This window comes from Diorhabda carinulata, chromosome X (genome assembly GCF_026250575.1).
Source record: "Diorhabda carinulata isolate Delta chromosome X, icDioCari1.1, whole genome shotgun sequence".
Lineage (NCBI taxonomy): Eukaryota > Metazoa > Arthropoda > Insecta > Coleoptera > Chrysomelidae > Diorhabda > Diorhabda carinulata.
In genome coordinates, this window is record NC_079472.1 from 3,554,541 (window position 1) to 3,575,604 (window position 21,064).

General features: G+C 30.6%; 2 protein-coding genes across 4 annotated transcripts in view; one reads left to right on the forward strand and one right to left on the reverse strand.

Annotated features, from left to right (window-relative positions):
- Positions 1-17,341, forward strand: part of LOC130900730 (zinc finger MYND domain-containing protein 11) — a 34,789-nt gene extending 17,448 nt beyond the window's left edge. Inside the window, exons 1-14 of one of the 3 annotated variants that reach the window (XM_057811539.1) lie at positions 5,062-5,134; positions 9,395-9,584; positions 9,642-9,708; positions 9,757-9,921; positions 10,586-10,828; positions 10,886-11,099; positions 11,296-11,492; positions 11,621-11,737; positions 11,816-12,019; positions 12,479-12,602; positions 13,310-13,466; positions 14,684-14,804; positions 16,065-16,232; positions 16,588-17,341. In XM_057811539.1, the coding sequence (XP_057667522.1) occupies positions 5,131-5,134; positions 9,395-9,584; positions 9,642-9,708; positions 9,757-9,921; positions 10,586-10,828; positions 10,886-11,099; positions 11,296-11,492; positions 11,621-11,737; positions 11,816-12,019; positions 12,479-12,602; positions 13,310-13,466; positions 14,684-14,804; positions 16,065-16,232; positions 16,588-16,710 (2,094 nt within the window). In that variant the 5' untranslated portion in view covers positions 5,062-5,130 and the 3' untranslated portion in view covers positions 16,711-17,341. Of the gene's footprint in view, positions 1-5,061; positions 5,135-9,394; positions 9,585-9,641; positions 9,709-9,756; positions 9,922-10,585; positions 10,829-10,885; positions 11,100-11,295; positions 11,493-11,620; positions 11,738-11,815; positions 12,020-12,478; positions 12,603-13,309; positions 13,467-14,683; positions 14,805-16,064; positions 16,233-16,587 lie in introns of those variants that run through there. The other 2 variants (XM_057811542.1, XM_057811541.1) reach the window with 2 other exon arrangements.
- Positions 17,342-19,654: 2,313 nt separating this feature from the next.
- On the reverse strand, positions 19,655-21,018 carry LOC130900733 (protein LZIC-like). The gene is made up of 4 exons (XM_057811544.1): positions 20,838-21,018; positions 20,578-20,713; positions 20,374-20,529; positions 19,655-19,807 (listed from the first exon to the last, which is right to left on the reverse strand). The coding sequence occupies exons 1-4, from the start codon at positions 20,936-20,938 to the stop codon at positions 19,673-19,675; spliced, it is 528 nt and encodes a 175-aa protein (XP_057667527.1). The 5' UTR covers positions 20,939-21,018; the 3' UTR covers positions 19,655-19,672.
- Between the last annotated feature and the right edge of the window lie 46 nt (positions 21,019-21,064).

A 21,064-nucleotide genomic window follows, 5' to 3' on the forward strand; every position in this document is an offset into this window, starting at 1 on the left:
ACAGTTCATTCTAAAAGGTATTTCGCGTCGGCTAGTTCTATGGGAGATTCAGAGAAGTATTCTCGTCTTGTTGAGAGTTAGATTCGGTGGCAATAAACCCTTTTTAACACGCTTCCTCAAGAATATCTGATCCGAGTGGTCATTCCTCTTCTTTACAGCTGCCCACGATGTATAACTCAGCACTTGATTATGAAGTACAGAGTTACCATGTCGGGGGGTGTCCTCTTATGGGTTGAATAGAGTTCTATGATCTTTTTTGATTGTTTTAATTTCAATTAGTCAATATAACCTACAATCACAACGATTTTCATCTTTTGTATCGCCCTGTATGTAGAAGATTTACACATAAAAAAATTTCTCGCCACCTGATTCAACTTAGTAACGAGATTTTGAGTATAGATAATATTATGTCATAATTTTATACTAGAAAGTAAAGATACGAACGTTTAATTTGAAAGATAATAAAAATCGTGTTCATTCGCCTTCTGAAAATATGTAATATCAGAAGTGAATTAGATCGGCAACTTTACTAGGCTAAGTTGTATGAAATTAAAACTGCGTTATTGCGACAATAAACGAGTATACAAATAGTATATACGAGGATGGTCTCAGAAATATCTGGCGCAACAAAGAAAACACGAGAAATTTTGAAAAAATCTCCAAAACAGCCATTAACTACCGATATCACACCTTAATTGTTGGAAAATCTTTGGCCGCCGAGCCATTTTTCAAGCCTGGGAATAAAAAATAATCCGAGGAGGTTAAATCTGGCGAATATGGTTCACGAAGTACCAATTCAAACTTTAATTCATTAATTTTGGCCATTGTAATAGAGGATGTGTGAGCTGGTGCAACTTCTTGATGAAACAACACTTTCTTCTTAGCCAAATTCGTCCGTTTTGGCTTGATTTCTTCGCTCAAACTTTCCAATAAGTTCGCATAGTACTTGCCAATGATTGTCAATAAAAATTTTCCCAAAAAACCGATGCCGTGACCTTGCCTGCACATAGAACGGTCTTTGCCTTCTTTGAAGCCAATTCTCCCTTTCCAATCCATTGTTTTGATTGCTCTTTTGTTTCGGGTGTGAAGAGATGGACCCACCTCATTAACCAGATTATCCCCCTCGAAATATTTTATGTTCCCAGACTCTACAAAATGGATCGGTGGTCAAAGATTTTCCAACATTGAAGAGGTGATGTCGGCAGTTGATGACTATTTTGAAGTGCTTGACGATTATCTTCATAAAAATGGTGTCGAACTTATTGAACCTCGCTTGGAAAAGTGTTTCTAGCTAAATGAAAATTACGTTGAAAAATAAATATATTTTGTTCCAAAATTTTTCTGTTTTCTTTGCTGGCCCAGGTACATTTTGAAAACAAATCTAACGTATTGATATTAAGATATTACTTTTTTAATTTTTCCGGGTTTCCGAATTCCTTAAGGGGGGCCCGTCATTATTTTAGCCACGGGCCTTATAAATCTTAATCCGGCCCTGTCTATACACCTGAAGTATATACGTAATGTTATTATATACTTTTAAAAATTTCGATAAACATCAAACACGGTTCACTTTTACTAACGTTCAAGAAAATCTGTTAAGTATAATATAAAATAGAACTATTCCTACAATTACTATTATTAAAAAAATAATTACCACGAGATTGAGGTTAGGGCGTAATAAACTTAACCTAATCATATGTAAATTCTAGATTTAAACCGTCTGGCGGGCATATAACTCCCGGTAATTTGGTAAGCAATCACAGAAGCACCTTGTGTTTATATAATTGATGTGTAGTTATTCCAACATTTTCTCACGTAGAAGATATTTTCTAAATAGCATCTTTAAAGTTACGCAACGTAAGTATCATATAAAGAAATAAGTGAGATTGAAATAATTCTCTTCTTTATAAAAAACAAAATAAAGTATGTAGCACTCTATAAATTACTTTCTGTTGTTAAGAAATTTATTATTTATTAGTTTATATCGTAATAGGTAGAATCTGAGCTATAAATAAATATAAATTTCTAATATCACACCGATGCTTCAAGTTACGAGTGGTGTATTTAAAACTAATTAGAATGTATTTACATTATAAATTAGCGTGGAAATCACTTATTGCAGAAAAATTACAATTATCCCTAAGATAATTATACAAATGTCAAGGTTAAATTGAATGAAACTTACATCGGAAGAGACGAGTGTAGCTTATGTATATCATATAGGTGGCGCTGTTAATATAAATTATTCAGAAATGGCGATAATAAATGTTAATTAAAACTTCAAATAAATTAAAATACCTTGCCTACAGAAAATATTTTGTGCACTTTGCATTGTTTATTTTGCATTTATTATCCATGTAATAAGTAATTAGATGGAAAAATTACAGAATAGTAAATCGGTGTAATTATAAATTTTACACATCTTAACGTAGGTACAATAATTTAACTATTGAAATTGAAAAAAGCTATAACCGATTTTAATATATCTCTCTCTTTCTACTACATTATTAAAAAGAGATAACAGATATAATTTATTTACTCAACAAATGAATGCATTAACTTTATGTTTACAAGATGGAGTTCTAGATGTTCATCTTAGTCAGTAGCGCCGGTTTCGGGGTACTGTTGTTGATTTAAAATTTAAATTTGATATTCCGATGCATTTCTAATAAATGTTGAAATTCAGAAAAAGTACGTTTTGCATCTTAATAAAAACCAGATATAAAAATAGTCCTTCAGTAATTGTATTTCATGTTTATTAATTTATCTATCGAATTGTATTTTTACGTATTGCATTTCAAAAATTTACGCGCTCAAGCAAGCGAAAAAATTGAATTTGAGCGACGTTGCCACATGTTGAAAGTAATTCGAAAATTAGAGAAATGTAAAGTTTGTTTTGATAATAAAATTTCAAATGAATATTTTATACCTGTATATAATAAAATTCATTCAATTCGTTTTGCATCCATATGAAGCTATAAAAAGGATAATTGTGGCATACTGCAAAAAAATCTGTCCGTGCTGTCAACTGTCAGTTGAGGATCATAGATCTTCACTTATAGTATCAATCTAATTTTTTGTTGGAAATAACAATTGAATTTAGTTTTTCAACTCAGTGGAAATAATATAAATATTTGGCAACACTGTGATGTAGGACGTTCTCAAAATGAGAATTTATCTTTACCAAAAACTTAATTTTTTCAATATCAATTCGAAAATGGATTCCTAAAAAAACAACGTCTAACATATTAATTTAATGTTCGTATGTGTATTATACAATAGGTAAATAGTAAATATTTCACTATGAATATCGTGAAAAAGTATTTCGACACTTGATTTTGAAATACTTTTAATTTGAATTCTCAACACAGGTATCATTTCATTCAGTGTTACACACTCAAGGTGAAACACGATTTTCATCTAAATCTTGGCTAAAAAATCAATTCGCAATTGAAAACATCTGGAAGATTTACGATGGTGATATTCAAAAACACAGGGAGGGACTAACTCATTCAAACGTTTATTTCAAAGTAAATCTTCGTTTTATATAAAAAAATTCAGTTAAATTGAAAAAAGTTTGAATTCCCGCAAAATGTTGTGTTGTATTTTTTCAAACCGTTCAGGCAAATGATAGTTGTGGACCTTTGTTATAAAAATATAATTTATTTAAAAAAAATAAAATAAAAGAGAAAACGTTCTTTAGGACCACGCTAATGCATATTATTATTGATCTCTGTCACCTGTCATCCAATTTTTTCACTACCGCGTTCCCCGTGTTGGGTATAATAAATCATACCCTAACCTACCGGGTAGGCAACAAACAATGCAGCCACGAACCATATCAAAATATACTGGAAAATAATACAAAATGGTGGGAAATTTTTATAAAATTGTATAAATATTGTAAACAATCTGTACAATTCTCTAGGACTGGGAATTATTTTAAAAAAAATGTAAAATACCTGCCAAAAGTTTTTAAAATTTTTATATGATTAGGAAAAATAGTTGAATCCTGAAAGTATCAGTAAAATTTTTTGAGATTCTATAAAATTTCTCGTAAAATTCTTAGTTTGTCTATGAATTTCAAAATAAAATAATTGTAAATTTCAAAAATCAAAAATTCAATGAAGGTTTTTGAAAATCCTCTAAATTGGTTCCATTCTATCATGGGAAATACCATTAATGGTATTTGGATACTGTAAAATGCCATGAAATCTCTAAAATTCTGAAATATTCTTCAAAATCTCTTCGGTACTTATTAAAAAATCTATAGAATTGTATGAAATTTGTGAATCTATTAACGCATCTCTCAAAATCCCCGAAATTTTGGCATACTTTCAAACATAAAAATGTTTTGTGTAGATAAAATACCATTTTCGTCTTATCACTGATAAAACGAGGACTGGAAGACTGTATATATACAAACAGACCTCAAACTTTAGAAAACATAACCTAATTGAACAAACAGATTTACGACCAACCCATGTCTATCCAAGGTTTCAAAACAACATGAATAAATGTAATTAGTTGTGTTTTTATTTTCAAGATTTTTTTTCACAACATATTTAAATGGAAGATGAGTTTTGAAGGTGAGTAACTAACGTACATGAATAAAATTTATTAGTTTAGTCCGATGCTGGTCTGTCTAGTGAAAGTTTGTTGACCTTGCTAAAAAACATTGACCCATCACTATATATAATGGATACTATATTTTATTTAACTACAAAATAAGCAACATTTTTGTTCTACTCTATAGTATCCAAAAAATTTTGTAATGTTATTTTCAAAAAATAACGTATTATTTTATTGAACTAATGACATATTTGAACAACGTTGCCATACTTTAAAATAAGTATGAAGTAATGTTAATTTTCTCGTTAATTCTAACTTCAGTTAATATCACAAAAGATTATATATCTAAATAATAGAAGCTTACATTTTTCCATTTATCTTGCTTTTATTTTAATATGTGTATTTACACATTTTGTCTACATTATAGATTTCAAAAAGCTCTGACAACGTCGCAATTTAAATGTCAATTGCCAAATGACGCTCATAGATATTCACTTAGGTTAACTTAGTTAAAAATAAATAATAAAAATTGAACTGTGTATAATATTTAAATATGATATGGGTAATATTATTTAATTAATAATATATAATTTATAATATGTAATAAAATATTGATTTGAATGATGAAATAAACTATGGGCAAAGTATCTGTACAAGGTTATACGAAACCAATGGAAGATTATAGTACAAAAGTTTAAAAACGAATATATCACTGATGAAATCGATCAATTTTTATAAGCTGTATTCTACTTATAACTGTTCTTATATAAGTAAGATATTATGGAAATTTATTCTGAAATAAATCATCCCAACGTTAATTATATATACATATACGCCAATCGCAAATCGTAACGGGCCATTAAAGATTGTGTAATTGGTTAGTTACAAATTGTTTTTAAAAATCACGAACAGGACCGGTTCTTAAAAATACATATAATGAAATTCTATAGAAAATCACAATAATTTATGAACAATTGACTAGCAATACATATTTTTTCCATAAAATAACTAAACTGGGTTTATAGGGACGATTAAAAAACGGGTTTACAGCAGAAAAGGTGATCACATTTTGTTTATTTGAAAAATTAAATACATTCCTACGAAATAAAGATAATAATATACTTATCTAACTCCTGATCAATAGGTAAAAGTGAACGAGTTATAATTAATTAGAAAGTTTTTCTAGTGTAAACAATGATTACAAGTATCTAATAGCAATAGGTCAAATATTTGTAAGCAGACATTTAACTAATACACTTAGAATGAAAGTGGAAGTTACACAATAGATAAATTGAAATTATAAATGAATTTTTCTCAAATCCCTGCTAAATGTACAGGTCTTCATTATAGAAATGTTTATTCCATTATTCTTTATATTCATATCCTGTGTATAACCGAGAAAGTTGTCAACGAATTTCTTAAACTTAATTTAAAAAATAAATAAATTAAGTATCTCATTTTTTTTCAACGTGCGTAGGTGCATTTTCACTTCGCTTCATGTATATTTAACCTTGCAAACAATTTTTTTGGTAATAATCAATGGTAAAATTACATTTATAATTAATATTTATTATTAAGATGAATGTTACTAAAATTAATCTAAAAAATCCTTGAAAATCTGTATACTTATTGTAATTTTTAATCAATATTGTCACGTTTTAAATAAAACTTCGTGTAGAGAAAGGATCAATTCCTGCAATACCTTGCAATTGCAACTTAATTAGTTTGGTGCAATTTGTACTACCTGCAATTCTAGGGGAAAATGTAGTTATTTTTTTTTGTAAATCAACCAAATGTCAGATCAGCTGATCTGATGATTGTAGCACTTTTGTAAAGCTATTTAACTTGTGCTAAATCCAATCTTATTGTTGATTTTTTTGGTAGTATTTATTTAGATTTTTTTATGTATTTATCTGTTCTTTGTATTATAACCAAGGGTGCATAAGAAATAAAAAGGTTAATTATATGTGATGATTTAACATTAAATGATTTTTCAGGTATTTTTTCGCACATTGTCTATATGTAGCGGTCATTATATTAAAGTACCGGTCGTATTGTTATATTAATTTCATTAATCTCTCTCGTTTATTTGTAAACTAGTAGGTTATATCACAATATTTAACAAATTTTGCCATATTATGTAAAGGGATATATTGAGCTTTATTTACACATACATTAAGGCCCTTATTATCCAATTAAAATTTCTAATTACGACTAGTGTTATGAAAAATAGTAACATGGAAACCTACCTTAATTTTATGAAGTTGACATTTAAAGAAACAGTGTTACCAATTTGTACCTTAATGCTATTTACGGTGTTCTGTAGTGATTGAAGATTTATATTTAATGCCCTATCTCATCTTTTATGCCAGTGTTTATAAACTAAAAATGTGCAATCTTAAGAGCTTGTTGATATAAGTGATAACCTATAATTTTAACTTTTATGTTAGCTGTACAACCGATATTTTGACAGTTCTCAAATAGGATAGTAAAATAGTAAGAACTAACTATTTTTACTTTTATTGATAGAAAATAAATTTTTAAAATCATTACAATATTCGTACTAACTATAATTAAACACTTAGATTGGATTGACAAAATTCGGTTTAGTATGTTTCTTAATAAATATATGATCAGCAAACATAGTTTGAATCCTATTGGAGTTACCTAAAGCCAAAAAAATATCCGATATCACTGTAGAATTTCCTTGTTGGGATATAAATGTTCTGCTGAATAAGTCCAGAATACTTGGTAACCATAGCATTGAGAATGTTAATAAACAAATATTTTGCTGCTTAGCTTTAACTGGATCTTGGTTTTTTGCTGTTGTTTCTGTTATTTTTGCAAATAGTATGACAACAAAGTAACCTATTATGAATATAAGAAAATAATAGATTTTTACAAAAATACTTATTTGAGAACAAGCTGTAGAGTTTTTATGACCTCTTGGATTTTGTGATGTAAAATATATAACTTTTGCCATCATTGGTGTAAAATGTGTTGTTTTTTTACCAACATTTTCTTTTACTTCATTAACTATATTATAAATTTTGCTTACAACTCGTTGTACTTCTGAGGTTATATTGATGGGAGTTTCAATTTGATCTACTAAATTTTGATTTGAAGGACTTACTGTAAAGTTAGCTTTTGCTATGATGTTTTGTTCATAATCGAACACATCTAAATCAGTTTTGGTTGAAAAATATAGGATAATAAGACTTAAAATCGGAAGCAACCACATGAATATTAATTGAAAAGATAGTTTATACTTTTGTAAGTATCCTGGGTTTTTCTCTAAAACTTCTGTGGTGGTTGTCGATTGAGTACCTTTAACTTGAAATAATTCCAAATTTGGCGGTATATTTAAATTTCCACTGTTAACACTATCACCAAATATTGGACCTACTGGTACTGAAAGATCATTTTTTTCACTACCACTAGTATCAAGCCTTTCACTATTCTCTTGATTGCCATCATATGGGTTATTATCTTTAGATTCCTTTATGATTCCAGTTTTAATACAAGTTTTACATTGCACAGTATTTTTTATCATTGTTAATAAACAATGTATGAATGAATACATAAGCAAAGCATTTTCTATGAAGAAATCATAAAAACATCTGTCTTCTTCAGGTTCAATTTTGATATTTCTGCTTGTTTTAATATTCCCTGGACCGTACTTCATATTTGTGATAGTTTGATTAAAAATAGATGAGTTAGACAATTTTTGTTTAATAATTTCTCTAAGGAAGTTCTGATAATTTTTTATGAACTGTTCAGTTTTATTCATTTTTGGTCCTGGTGCTCTTTTTGTAGTTACTTCGGAATATATTGTTTCTTCGGTATATTGATCTTTTATACCATTCTCTTCCATTGCTTCAATAAACTCAGCTTCTTCATTATTTTCTTCATTTCCATATACTTCCTCAGGTTTTGCAGTAGTAAAAACATATTCAAAGGTTTCGTTTCTTACTAGTATATCATCTATCGTGTTAGTGAAATTTGTTGTAGGATTTTTAGGATAATTTCCAAGTACAAAAACAGAATAAATATAAAACGATCCAATAGCAAGTGTAACTAATGCTTCAGACACAGCTATTATAACTTCACTAGTTCTTATATCTTGTAATAAGTATCTAATAAATATGTATACATAAACTATACCCGATAAAACTAGAGCAGAACCAATAACAGCATATGTTTCTAACATTGTTATGTACAACTGACTATTGAATGACTTACCGCAAGGTTTTAAAACACTTGTTGTAATATCTATTCGGTTATGTACCCTCATATTTTCTAAAGTAATGGGGGTGTGATAAATATAACAGTACCTTTACAGCTATTGTAATTATACAGGTTAATATTCAATTGTACACATTTGACCTGATTTTCTTTTATGGTATGTATGAACATTCTGGAAAGAGAAACTTGTACATCCTGTTATATTGATATGAATTGTTGAGAGACATACTGACATTATTACTTCGGATATATTTCAAGTTAATAGTCATAAAGCAATACGAGGTGTGATAAAAAATATGGGGAATGCAATTCAACTGAGTCCCTCATTTGTTAAGCTTTTGTCCGTTACAGCTTCTCAGTCTGTTACATTTATGAAATCGTATTTGGGATTCTCGAAAGGCATTGAACAACTCATTAATTACTTTTTCAAGTGAAAAAAGTGACTAAAAAGCTCATAAAATGGAAATTAGTCAATGTTATTGTTTTCTTCGATTATCCAAAAAAAAAAGACCTGGAAATGACTCAAAATCATGCCATAAGTTATATTTGATTATAGAGTTTTTGTCAATAATTTTAGAGATGGTTATCAGGAGACAAACCGATCCGATTCACGTTAAAAATGTATGGAATGCAATCAGAACAGCAAACTACAACAGGGTATCTGCGGATGTTGGGAAAATTACAAAATATATGCAAAGTATAGATGATTATACACCTGAACAAGTAGAATTATATATAAAGCAAACTCTTAGTGATAAATTGATTGCGTAAGTGTACCTATGGAATTATATATTAATGTATAATAACTAACAGGTTTTTTGTAGGCCTGTTAAAAAAATTGATCCATCCAGTCCTCATCAAATATACAAAATTCCAATACAAGATGAATCAGTAAGTTTATTCCCGATATAAACAAGAATTTTTTTTATTTCATATTAGTTTCAGATTAAATTTGATGGTAAGGATTGGTATTGCTTTGAGTGCCATTTAGCAGGTGACGTTATTGAATGTACAAACTGCTTTCGGGTATTTCATCAAAAATGTATCACTTCCGGAATGAAAAGATTTGAAGAGCAAAGGACATGTACAGACTTTTCAGTTCAGGTAAGTCCAACTATCATACTGTATACAGAGGCAAAGACTTTTCTGGGAAACTATAACCAGAGATCTGCTGAATGTGTCAGCTTGAGTAAGGACTACCTGCGAATACTAACCAGAGTCCATATGCATATCAATATGCAGAGGACAAACCTCTATCCATATTCTGTTGAAGTCTAAGATACTAAGGAACATATGACCACATCTGGGAGAGTATGAAATGATGAGTAATATGAAGATATCTGGTAGCTACAGCCATACCATATTCTTTCTAAGAGGAATTGGTTTAAAAGATCAGCTCTAAACACTGAGTATTGTATCAATGAAGAGGTACACAATAAATCCTTTGAGTCAAAGTGTATATGATACCCCAATATATAAATAGAAGCATGAAGGAGACTGAATGTTCTATAACTTTAAGAAAAAATTCTCATAACAAAGTGGGCAGAAGTAAAAAGTTCAAAAATATATTTTAGTTGTCTCTGAAGGAGTGTACCTAGGAAAAATTTCTTATTATTTATGGAGTCACCAAAACCGCAAATTGATATATTTTGTTGTTCCAAAATTATTGGCCTTTTATGAAATGTTGGTTCACGTTATAGAAAATTTTTGGAATCAATATAATATTCTTCTGATGTAAAAATCCTTTAATTGGATTAATATTTTTCAGAATATAACCCGATTTGCAACCGAAGCCACAGAACCTTCTGGATCGTCCTCTAGGGCAGTTACAATCATTGACGAAGAAGAACCAAGAAAAGGTTCTTCAAATGTTGTAGATAAAAGTAAATTGGCATTTGATAGTAAATTATGTTCAATATGTAATTTACAAAGAATCGATACAACATCTTCAATGGGTAAAAGTGAAATTAATTATCTATTGAAATTTGTATTGCACAGGATTAGAGCTTGGGTAAGAAATATAATCATCAATTATTATTATTATTATTGATATATGTATTAATTTTAGCTTCCGAATACTATAACTCGAACGATAGCAGCTGAAGACCATCCCGATTGGTTGTCAGATAGTGAGTTGACATGGAGAGCTAATCAACTGTTTTGTGAACATACAGATATGTCTGTGATTGAAGTTAAATTAAATACAGAAACTTATACTAAACTTGCCGATTTTCTGGGAGACGTATTAACAATTTACCATAATGTAACAATATTTCATGGAAGTAAGTTTTTAAATCGAATATTTATCACCACCTTTTTAAAATCATCAAAAGCAACATTGTGAAAATGTTTTTGTTTTCAAATATATCAAGAAATTTTTCTTAATCACTGTTTTTATTGGTAGTTTTTCATGTTTTTTAACTTGAAAGCTACTTGACTAGTGCCCAGTGCAAATATACCTATTCTTACTTTTTTTAGCCAAATCACAAGAATTTGGTGCTGCAGAGCTAATGCTTAGAGATACCTTATACGATCTTGCCGAAATGAGGAACTGTTTCGATTGTTATAAGCACAGTAATGAAAAATGTTGTGCGAAATGGTTCTGTCTACCCTGCAGAGTACCCCATAAATTAGTTTGGGCGAAACAAAAAGGTTACCCTTATTGGCCAGCAAAAGTAAGTTAACTTCATCATAGTTGAATAAAATTATTTGTATTAGTTCTTTATATGCCACAATTACAAATTATATAAACTAATCTGCTCTTAGAAGTAGAATTTTTTATTGTACCATGTATATTTTCTAGGTTATGAGAATTAATGATAATAATTATGATGTGAGGTTTTTTGGTGGCAAATACGAAAGAGCCCTGCTCACAAAATCTTTAATAAAACCAATAGATGTTCCTAAAGATAATTTAATGGTAAGTTGTGTAAGGTACATTTGAACTACTTTGCTTAATTAGTATAGTATGATTATATTATTCGATTTTCTGCTTCAGATCAAAGAATCGAATGCTTTCAATAAAGCTTTCAATGAACTGAGGTATCATCAAAGATTATTACGTGATCCAGTGGAATTGGAAAGATTATTAGCAGAGTCTAAACCGAAACGCAAGTTGTTGTATAAACCGAAATCAATTACACCTAAAACACAGGTTCCTAAAAAATCAAAAACTATAAAAACATCCGTCAATAGTAAACAGGTGAATTTATTTTGTTCCTTTTTGTATTTTAAGTAATTATTATTGTAACACACCGGGGTCTAATTTTTTAGTTCATAAATCAGGTTTATAAATTTTTAATTAACATTTCCTCTCATGAGCTACTTTTATAATCAATATAATGCCCATTTTGAACAATTTCAGAATATTTGATTACCCATTATACTCATAAAAATATCAGAAATAATAAAAGGTCAATTAATCTGATGAATAGATATTGATTTAAGGCATAGCTAAAATGAAGTCTGTATAAAATTGTTTTAGGAAATTCGAGCTTTGTACATTTGGGACAGTGATTTGGGGTACTAGAACTTATGAAATAATAGAACTAGTTGACCTTTTAAGACCATTTCTGTCCATTTTAGATTTTTAGAGACAAAACAGACATGGGCATACTATAATTTTGTTTATTATTGATTTTATTTGTTTGTTTTATTGTAGACGAAGAATTCCAAACCTACTACGTCAAAAAAATCTTTGGATACTTCTACACAAGATTCCAAATTGGGTTTGAGTCATGGATCGCATAAAAGAAAACGTCGCGAAAAAGAGAGTGATTTTATTCGTAAGTGTGTCATTTTAGAAAATTTCAAATAATTTAAAGTATCAAGTGAAAACACGAATCTTAGGTTTAGGTATAACGTGAGCAATAAAAATATATCCTACAACATCTATGGAAGTAATCCTGAACTCCACACCACTAGGTGTAGTGGTAGAAAGTGAAATGAGACATAAATTGAGTAAAGAGGTAAAAACATTATAAAAGCCCACCAAGCACATTTCGTTTATGCAAATGTTTAAACACATATAATGATCTAGACGTGAATAACCTGGTTACGAAAGCACACTGCGGTAGAAGGAAGTGATATATTTGAAGAACTAGCAAAAATAGCAGATAAGCTAGCATAGACATTCTACAGTTCCCTTTTGTGGAAGAAGATTTAACTATTGAGACAACATAGTAGGAATATGACTAGAAGAGCAATTCTTTCTCAATTTTCACATCAAGAAACTTAAACTGGTAAAAGGAGATGGTTGGAACTTAGGGCTCTACATGTTAGAGCATATTGGAAAGGGTAGGAACATTTACCCAAACTAAAGCTAATGGATATTGTACAATATATCAAAATATACTTGATCTGGAATAAAGTACTATTTTGATAGAGGATTGGGCACACTTGATCAAAACTCTTCAGCTACACCCTTGTATATTAGAAGAGTTCTTTATCTTCTTGAAATAATAATTGTTCTTACAATTTGTTTGTTTTCTAGATGTAGAAGGTATTGAAGAAAGGAAACGTAAAGTATCTACAGATGTAGAAGCAAATTCTACATTTAGCGGAAACAATGTGATAGATATTTCAGATGGAGAGATAGAAGACTGCGAAGAATATTCCTATAGGCACAATAATTCCGCGGAATCTTTTAGGTAAGATAAATTGTTTTCGTTTCGTTTTCCACCTGGATGGAAAAACATGTCATTCTAGTGTTGAAAATTATTAGCAAATCATTTGTTCTAGCAAAAATTTATTACAGAAAGAAATATGTTTGGTTTCATTGTAAAGTGCTCTACAAACCACGAGCAATTCTGACATCAAACTCTTATTTATGGAATAACAACAAAGAGTGCTAAAGGACTCCTTATTACCTCATTTGCTCTACAACATGATTGCCATGTGGGTATCGAAGCAGGAAGTAATATAACTGTTGAGCTAGTTTTAACACTCTTAGAGCTCTAATTATTTCCTACTGTAATCAGTTTATCACATTTTTTCTAGAACAAACAAGAAAATTACCAGAAGGTAATTTTCAACATCTTGTTTAAGGGTTTGGGATTGTAATTAAGATCCCATGTTTCAATTCGTTTGGAAAGTGAGATGTTTTTGAACAAAATTCATACAACTTTCAAATATTTATGTATTGCAAAGAAAATTTCTTCCCCGATAGCTTCTTTGAAGTTAGGTATTGTACCAAGTGGTATTCTGGTAACAGCTATTGTCATATCAAGGCATATAATTATCTGTGAATGTTTTAGTGAAAACATTGGCAAGTAAATGTGACTATTAGCTAATAGAATTGTTTTTTTTGCAGTTCTGGTACAATGAGGTCGGTTAATATTTAATCTTAATTAAAAAAAGTGACTAAAAAGAGAGTGAAAACTAAAACCCAATACTCTGACCCTCGAAAGCGCATAGAGAGATCTAGAAAAGAAGAAGAAGAAGAAAAATTTGTTACCAGTCGTTTTTTCCTTAGTCTATTGATTTTATTACGAATATTGATCTTTTCTGGGTTCTTGTACTCAACGCTTTAATATTTTGTCTTCTCTTCTTGGGTATGCTCAGTGTTTAGAGCTGATATATCACTCTTTTCAGAAACTTCAAGATGTAGGATGGCTCTAGCTGCTAAAGATCTTCATCGTCTATTTCATAAGCTCCTAGGTGTCTCATATTGCAAAATAATGTGAAATCAGATTTCTATCTAGTGGGATCTTGCAATATCTGCTAAATTTAGTGTCTATTGAGATGATAAAGCCCCTACAAAACTCCCTTACCATTCCTTGTTTTCTTAGCTATTCATATAACGAATGATGATACCAAAATTGGCTATTTCTTGTAGCAACATTAAAATACATTATTTTCGTTTCAGTCTAGACGAATCATTCGAACAAGTAACAAGTTCAACAGAAAATTTTGGAAAAATGTTATCGCCTAAAAGTGAATCCGGAATGCAGCCACTAGATCAGCCCTATAGTGATTCGGTGGAAAAGGTAAAGTATTTGTCTATTGAGACCTGAGAAATAACTCGACATTTTCTTCGAACATCTACAAGATACTTTTTAACTAAATGAGGAGCTGATAGTATTAACCAAGGAACGGCACAAGAAGCAGATATTGAACTAACATCTTATAAAGAAATTATAAAAAGTTTAAAGTAAACATAAATGCCAGAAAAGTACTAGAGTTTGATCCCGTTTATCATTAAAAGAATAGTGATTTCCAAAGTGGTCCAGGTGCAGCCCCAGGGGTCCACGGGAAGCTCTACAACAGCAGTGTACTTGAATTTGCATAGTTAGATCTGATTTTTTGACGAGTTGGTAATATGGTGTAAATGTATCAAATAAAACTAGTAATAAGTATTGTTGAAAGTGGTTTACAAGAAAAAAAAGTTTGGGAACTCAACTACGGAGCTGTTGCCAACCAAAGTAGTCTACAAACAATTCAAAGATTTCAGAATAAGATACCAAAGAACATCGTGGTTGTACCTTTGTACTATTGGAATAGTAGCCTCCACAAGGATCTGGATATTGACTAAATTATATTGAAATTTGGTACGAGTCATGAACTATGACTCCATAACCATACCAATGTGGAGGTACTTCAGTCTTTTAACAATAAAGAAATAGAGAAAAGACTAAATTCGAGTTGGTGAAGTGATTTGATTAAAAGCGTATTGGGGCGTACGTTATTGAGTAAGACATTAGCTAATTACTCAATTAGTTGTAAATTGCTTATTGATCTTATTATCAGATTGTAATGTTAAGACAATGCCCCGTAATGGTACTGATAAAAAGCTTTGTTTCCCAGAAGTGTTTTTTGAGGTTGTAAGAAAACCAACAAAAAGGTTTAACTTGTATTTGGTTAAATCCAGTCTGGAAAGGTTAAAACACTTTCTCTTTTTTCTTATAAAAGCATTTTTCAACGATACGGAAAGTATTTAGGTCAATGAAAGGCGTTGATGTTACTTTTCTAGCAAGTATATCAGTTTTCTTCAAGTTTTTTGATTACTCTTTGTCCATGTATCTGTAGAATGGGGTTTTCACAAGAGGTCGAAGTGATCGGATACTTAATATCCATAAAGCAACAACAAAAGAAGAAATGTTTGTATTTTACAATTATTTGGAGGTTAAGGGTTAATTATATTTAAAATACAATCCAATTTATTCATTTATTCTTTTTTTTTTTTCAAAATTTGATATAAATAAGTTGACGTTATTGGTAAATTGAAATGTTTCTATTATAATTTTTAGATGAGAAGAAAATTGGAATGCCTTCCTAATAAAAAGGAAATTATCAAATGCGCAATGGATTGTATGCAAATTGAAATCGATAAAATAACCAACGATCATAATGAACATTTAAAAAGACTGTTTGAATCGCACAATCAACAAATATCAGAAACTAAAAAGAAACAGTGGGTAAGTTACTACTACAACACTCACTTTCCTCAATTTTTTTCTTCTGTTTTTTGCTCCATTTCAACAATCCCTCACTAACTTCCTCCAACTATTTTTTCAAAGGTCAAAGCCTTTGAGTATAGCCTTATTCACGTATTCTATAAATTGCACTTTTTTAGTTTTAGTTTAATTTTTTTATACTAATTACTACTTTATGTTGATTTGGTCACTTTTTTCTGTATACTGTACCAAAATTTATAATTTCCTATTCAATTGAGGTTCTCCATAGTTGAAACTGATTGTAGATAAAAAATAATTAGTGTTTAGATAAGATACAAGGTTTGTAGTAAGTTACATACACGTTTGTTTTTTTTAGTGCTACAATTGTGAACAAGACGCTATCTATCACTGTTGTTGGAATACAGCTTATTGTTCCCAGACGTGCCAACAGCAACATTGGCAAGCGGAACATAAAAAAGTGTGCAGACGTAAACGTTAGAACACTAAGAACCTGGCATAGTTTTAGAAAAACTAACTGATTTATTTTTTAACAAGTTCGACCACTTTTTTTTGAAAATTCCATCCCAAAAATGGCTGCTATCTTAACTCGAAACTCAAAAAAATTGATAATTTGATTTTATCAAGAAAATTTAATATTAATAGTCTAATATTGAAAGATATACAACACAATTTGTTTTTAATCATTCATATTATAAAAATTGAACAATTTTCACTATTTTAGATCGAAAACTGTTGGTTTCTTTCTTTCTTTACAAATGATCGAAGCTGTTAAATGGGCAATGGAACATTGGTTCTGCTTTTTTGGACCGGTATCAAGTTTCATGGGTTATTTTTGTTTTTTCGAATAGATACGACATATCTATTTTATATATTTTCTTTTATATCACATACTCTATTCATTTTTTGGTATTCGAACGGAAAATGTAGGTACGTACCTCTACTAAAGTAAAATGATCGAATTTTTTATTTTATTAATGATTCTATAGGCAAAAATACATATACAATGTACGTTTTTTTAATTAAGATTGTTTAAAAAAGAGAAAAAAATAGTTTCGTTTATTTTATTATTATTGTTACTGATTACTTGTAATTATAATCACGAAATTGTATTGTTTGTGTTTTATTTGAATATTTTTAGTTTCTTTTCTGCATTTAACAAGAATATGAATCGTTCTTGAACCAATATATGAGATAACAGCACCTTGGTCGAGTTGACAACGTAGTTCATAGTAGATTAGTGACTGGCCAAGGACCGTTGTGGTCCAATAGAAACTACCAAAGGTTTATAGAGAGCTTGAACCTTTTATCGAATTGGAATATAAGTCCTAACCAGCTGAAGAATAAGAATTGCTTTAGCCTTGTTTCGCTGCCAGATGAGAACCAAACGATGGTCTAAGTCACTGCATCAATGAAATCTAGCACCTGTTCTTCCGTGAAGCTTGTATCGAGTTGAACCGGTCGACTCACGACAAGCTGCAGATTAGATCATCTCTCCGATTTTGCGTGGCAAGTTACCTACTGCAGGTACAGTTTTACGACGTTTGGAGCCAACTTATTGTTCTATGTAGGTTCTTGGCCTCTTAATAGGCTTCACCTGACCTACGGGATGAAAGTACCGGATGGAGAAGGGTTTGAGGTCGAGGCAACCTTAGAATCTGGTGCCTTTAAGCCCTGAGTCGTCTCGGTAGTCTTGACTTTTCTTCTCCACTGGTGTTGTGGTGTTTATGCCGGGACTTGTCAAAACCACCGGACAGAACTTCGATATCGATTGAAACTGATTCTTTGGAGGTAGTGAATTCCGTGGTTCCTGGTTACTCAGAGCCCTCGGGATGATGAGGAGGATTTACTCTTGCAGGACCTTTAAAATTTTACCAGATCTCCTGCAGGCATTGTTCGCCACACCAGATTAGGGCTCAGGTGCCATTCACCCTCAGACACGATTTGCTCTTGTCTAGGATTAAGCCCATAAAAATGTCAAGGTTCAATGGCTCCTTCAATGAATGGCAACGAAGTGTATACTAACTGTGCTGGATCAAGTTTTTTAACCTCTCCCTCTCTTCCTTCGAATTACCATTCTGTATAGCTTATACATTAATTTCTGAGGTGACAGGAGTGAAATTAACATCAGTATTTAGTGCAGGTTTGTGCCAAAATTTTGTTAAAAAACCTTACAAAAGAATAGAAGGATAACTGAAGAAACCTGTTGTTTAATCTTAGATCTTCAATTTTGTGGTCTGGGATATCATATGGTCCACATTGCACACTCCTTCATTCCTCAATAGAAAAAATTAGGAAATTAAAGACCATGCCGATTTGTTCTACAAGTACAAACTGTCCCTGAAAGACCTAGGAAAAGTAGTTCACGGAAAATCAGACATCACAGTTAAGTGGACACTTTATCATGACAATAGCCATTTTTATCGATGTGACTTTGTCCTCAAAAACTCCCTTTAGTTATTCCTCCTAGTATTCACCTAATTTTAGTCCTTTAAAACTTTTTCTTGAATTAAAATGTGTCTTGAAAGGAATTAATTTTGGACTGTTACTAACCAGTTGTGCTAGAAAGGTTGAGAACAACTCCACATGTGTATATTTACCCAAGGGAGCTACTATGAATGGGACAGTTTCATGTATACTGGCCGAAAAAATTGGATGGTGAGAAAATTAAAACTTTCCTCTTTACCTCAATTATTTTACTAGTATGCCTAGCCTAAAAACTAGAAGATATTTTATGTATGAATATACTTGTTCTACTTACAAAATACGTAGACTCACCCAAACCCAAGGAAGACTTTTTGTCCCATTTTCGAAGGTGTTAGCACTACTTTAAAGATTTTACTTAAATGTACATGGCATTCGCGAGGAAGATGCTCTGCTGTCAATTTGACTTGCAGAATCTGCACTTGTTGCCCTCCGCAATGCCTATCATTCAACATTTTAATGTCAATCTCAAGAAGTTCCTCAGGTTTCTTAGTTAATATGTATTGTTAACGGTAAGTTTGATTTGTTTCTAACAATTACCCATACCATATATGTAGATACATGACCAGATCATTCGATTGTCCAAATGCTCAATGGTGACTATTAGTTCAATTGATTCAAGTTTCTACTGTAATTAGATTTTATTATTTAGACAAATAATGCAGTATTTGCCTTTCAATGACCAATTCCTAGTGAATACACTATGTACCGCTGTCCAGGATTACTCACATTTTGAGAACCAGTTTATCATCTTGAAAAACCAATAAAAAAGCGAAAAGGAGCAGTATTGTTCGATGTTTTGACAATATTAAACGAATTATGGTTGCTTCAACATTTAATCATTACCCTCAAGCATATATATTTATGAAAAACAGTATAAAATAATTCATTTATATGAGAATTATAAAAACAACACTTAATATTATAAAAATCGTCAAAAAGAAGCATTAAAAAAATATTTATTCGTCATCTGGCATTTCTACAAAATTAAATTCTAAAAATGCTTTGGTTATGTGATTGTGCTTCTCCAAAAACCTGAGTTCTTCTGTTGTTAGTTGTTCATTTAATTGTCGAAGAGCGGTCAAAATTTCAGCCTGAAAAAATTAACTACATATAGTGCAAGGTTTAGGGTACTTGCGGCCAAATTATCCCGAGTGGCCCCCGCCTCGGCCGCTCTTCAGATGAAAAATTGGTTTACCTTATTTTAATCTCACGACAAAACAAATGGTTGGGAATATCTCAAAGTTAAACATTGATGAATACTAAAAATTATATCGTATCCTTCAACTTCACAATAATGGAATTAACACACAAAGCACATTGCATATTAACATGTTGACTGCCAAGACAAGTTTCAGAATTTCATTCAATTGTATTATATCATAAAAAAACCATGATCTAAATGAAAAGTTATCAACAAAAAACATAGAAAATGTAGGCTTTCTTGTTTAAGAAAGTTCAAGGAATTATTTCATGGTTGACTTAAGTAACAAAACTACAAGTTACTCCATAGTTGGCAGTCATCTTCTTAATACATGTTTATTTTACTTTTTACAAAACTTACGGCCCCTTTTTGCTTGTGGCCTAGTGGTAAATTCAACACTCATTGCATAGAATCATACTCCTTTTTACTCACTTTAAATACAAATATTTAACATACCTTTTGTCTATCTCTTGCTTCCATACTAAGCTTGTTGAGTTTGACTTCTTCATCTATTACTGATAATCTTTCCCTTAATCGCTTTGGTTCTTTTTTACCAAAAAGCTTAATTACCTCAGGAGTTTTGAACGCTTTGGATATAGCAGCTTGTGTAGCCTATAGAAAATATTAAAAAAAAAAAATTTCGAATTTGTTTATACTTACCAATTGCACAGCACTTAAGGTACTTATAAGGGAAATATCCCCTTTTACTAGTTTTTTCAAACTATCATTTAGTTCTTTGAGTTGTTCCATAGTTTCATTTTTGGTTTCTTCATATTCTTCTTTGTCTAAATCATCTCTTCAACAAATAATTTAACAATATTTAAATTTCCCAGAACAAGAATATTCGGTATATTATATAAGTTTTGGGATTATAATTTCATCTTAACATATTGTGAATAATTGATAAAAAATGAGCTTACTTGCAATTTTCTAAATCTTTTAATTGTTCTACTAATCTGTCCAATTGGTTTTCCAGATTTTGCTTTAATTTTTCCGTTTCCGCTTTTCCGTGAGAAGTCATAATTATAAGATATAGGCCTAAATTCTTGACATTTTTTTTTCAATTTTGAGGTTAGTAGACCGGGGTTTGTTTATTTTGACATACTGGACAATTCTTATCATAACGAAATAATCAACGAATCATGTC

Excerpts from the sequence above, each read along its gene's own strand:
- LOC130900733 (XM_057811544.1), bottom strand. The coding sequence starts at position 20,938 with ATGACTTCTCACGGAAAAGCGGAAACGGAAAAATTAAAGCAAAATCTG. Across the intron at positions 20,714-20,837 it reads AAAGATTTAGAAAATTGCAA|AGATGATTTAGACAAAGAAG; the intron begins GTAAGCTCATTT and ends TATTTGTTGAAG. Across the intron at positions 20,530-20,577 it reads CCTTAAGTGCTGTGCAATTG|GCTACACAAGCTGCTATATC; the intron begins GTAAGTATAAAC and ends TATTTTCTATAG.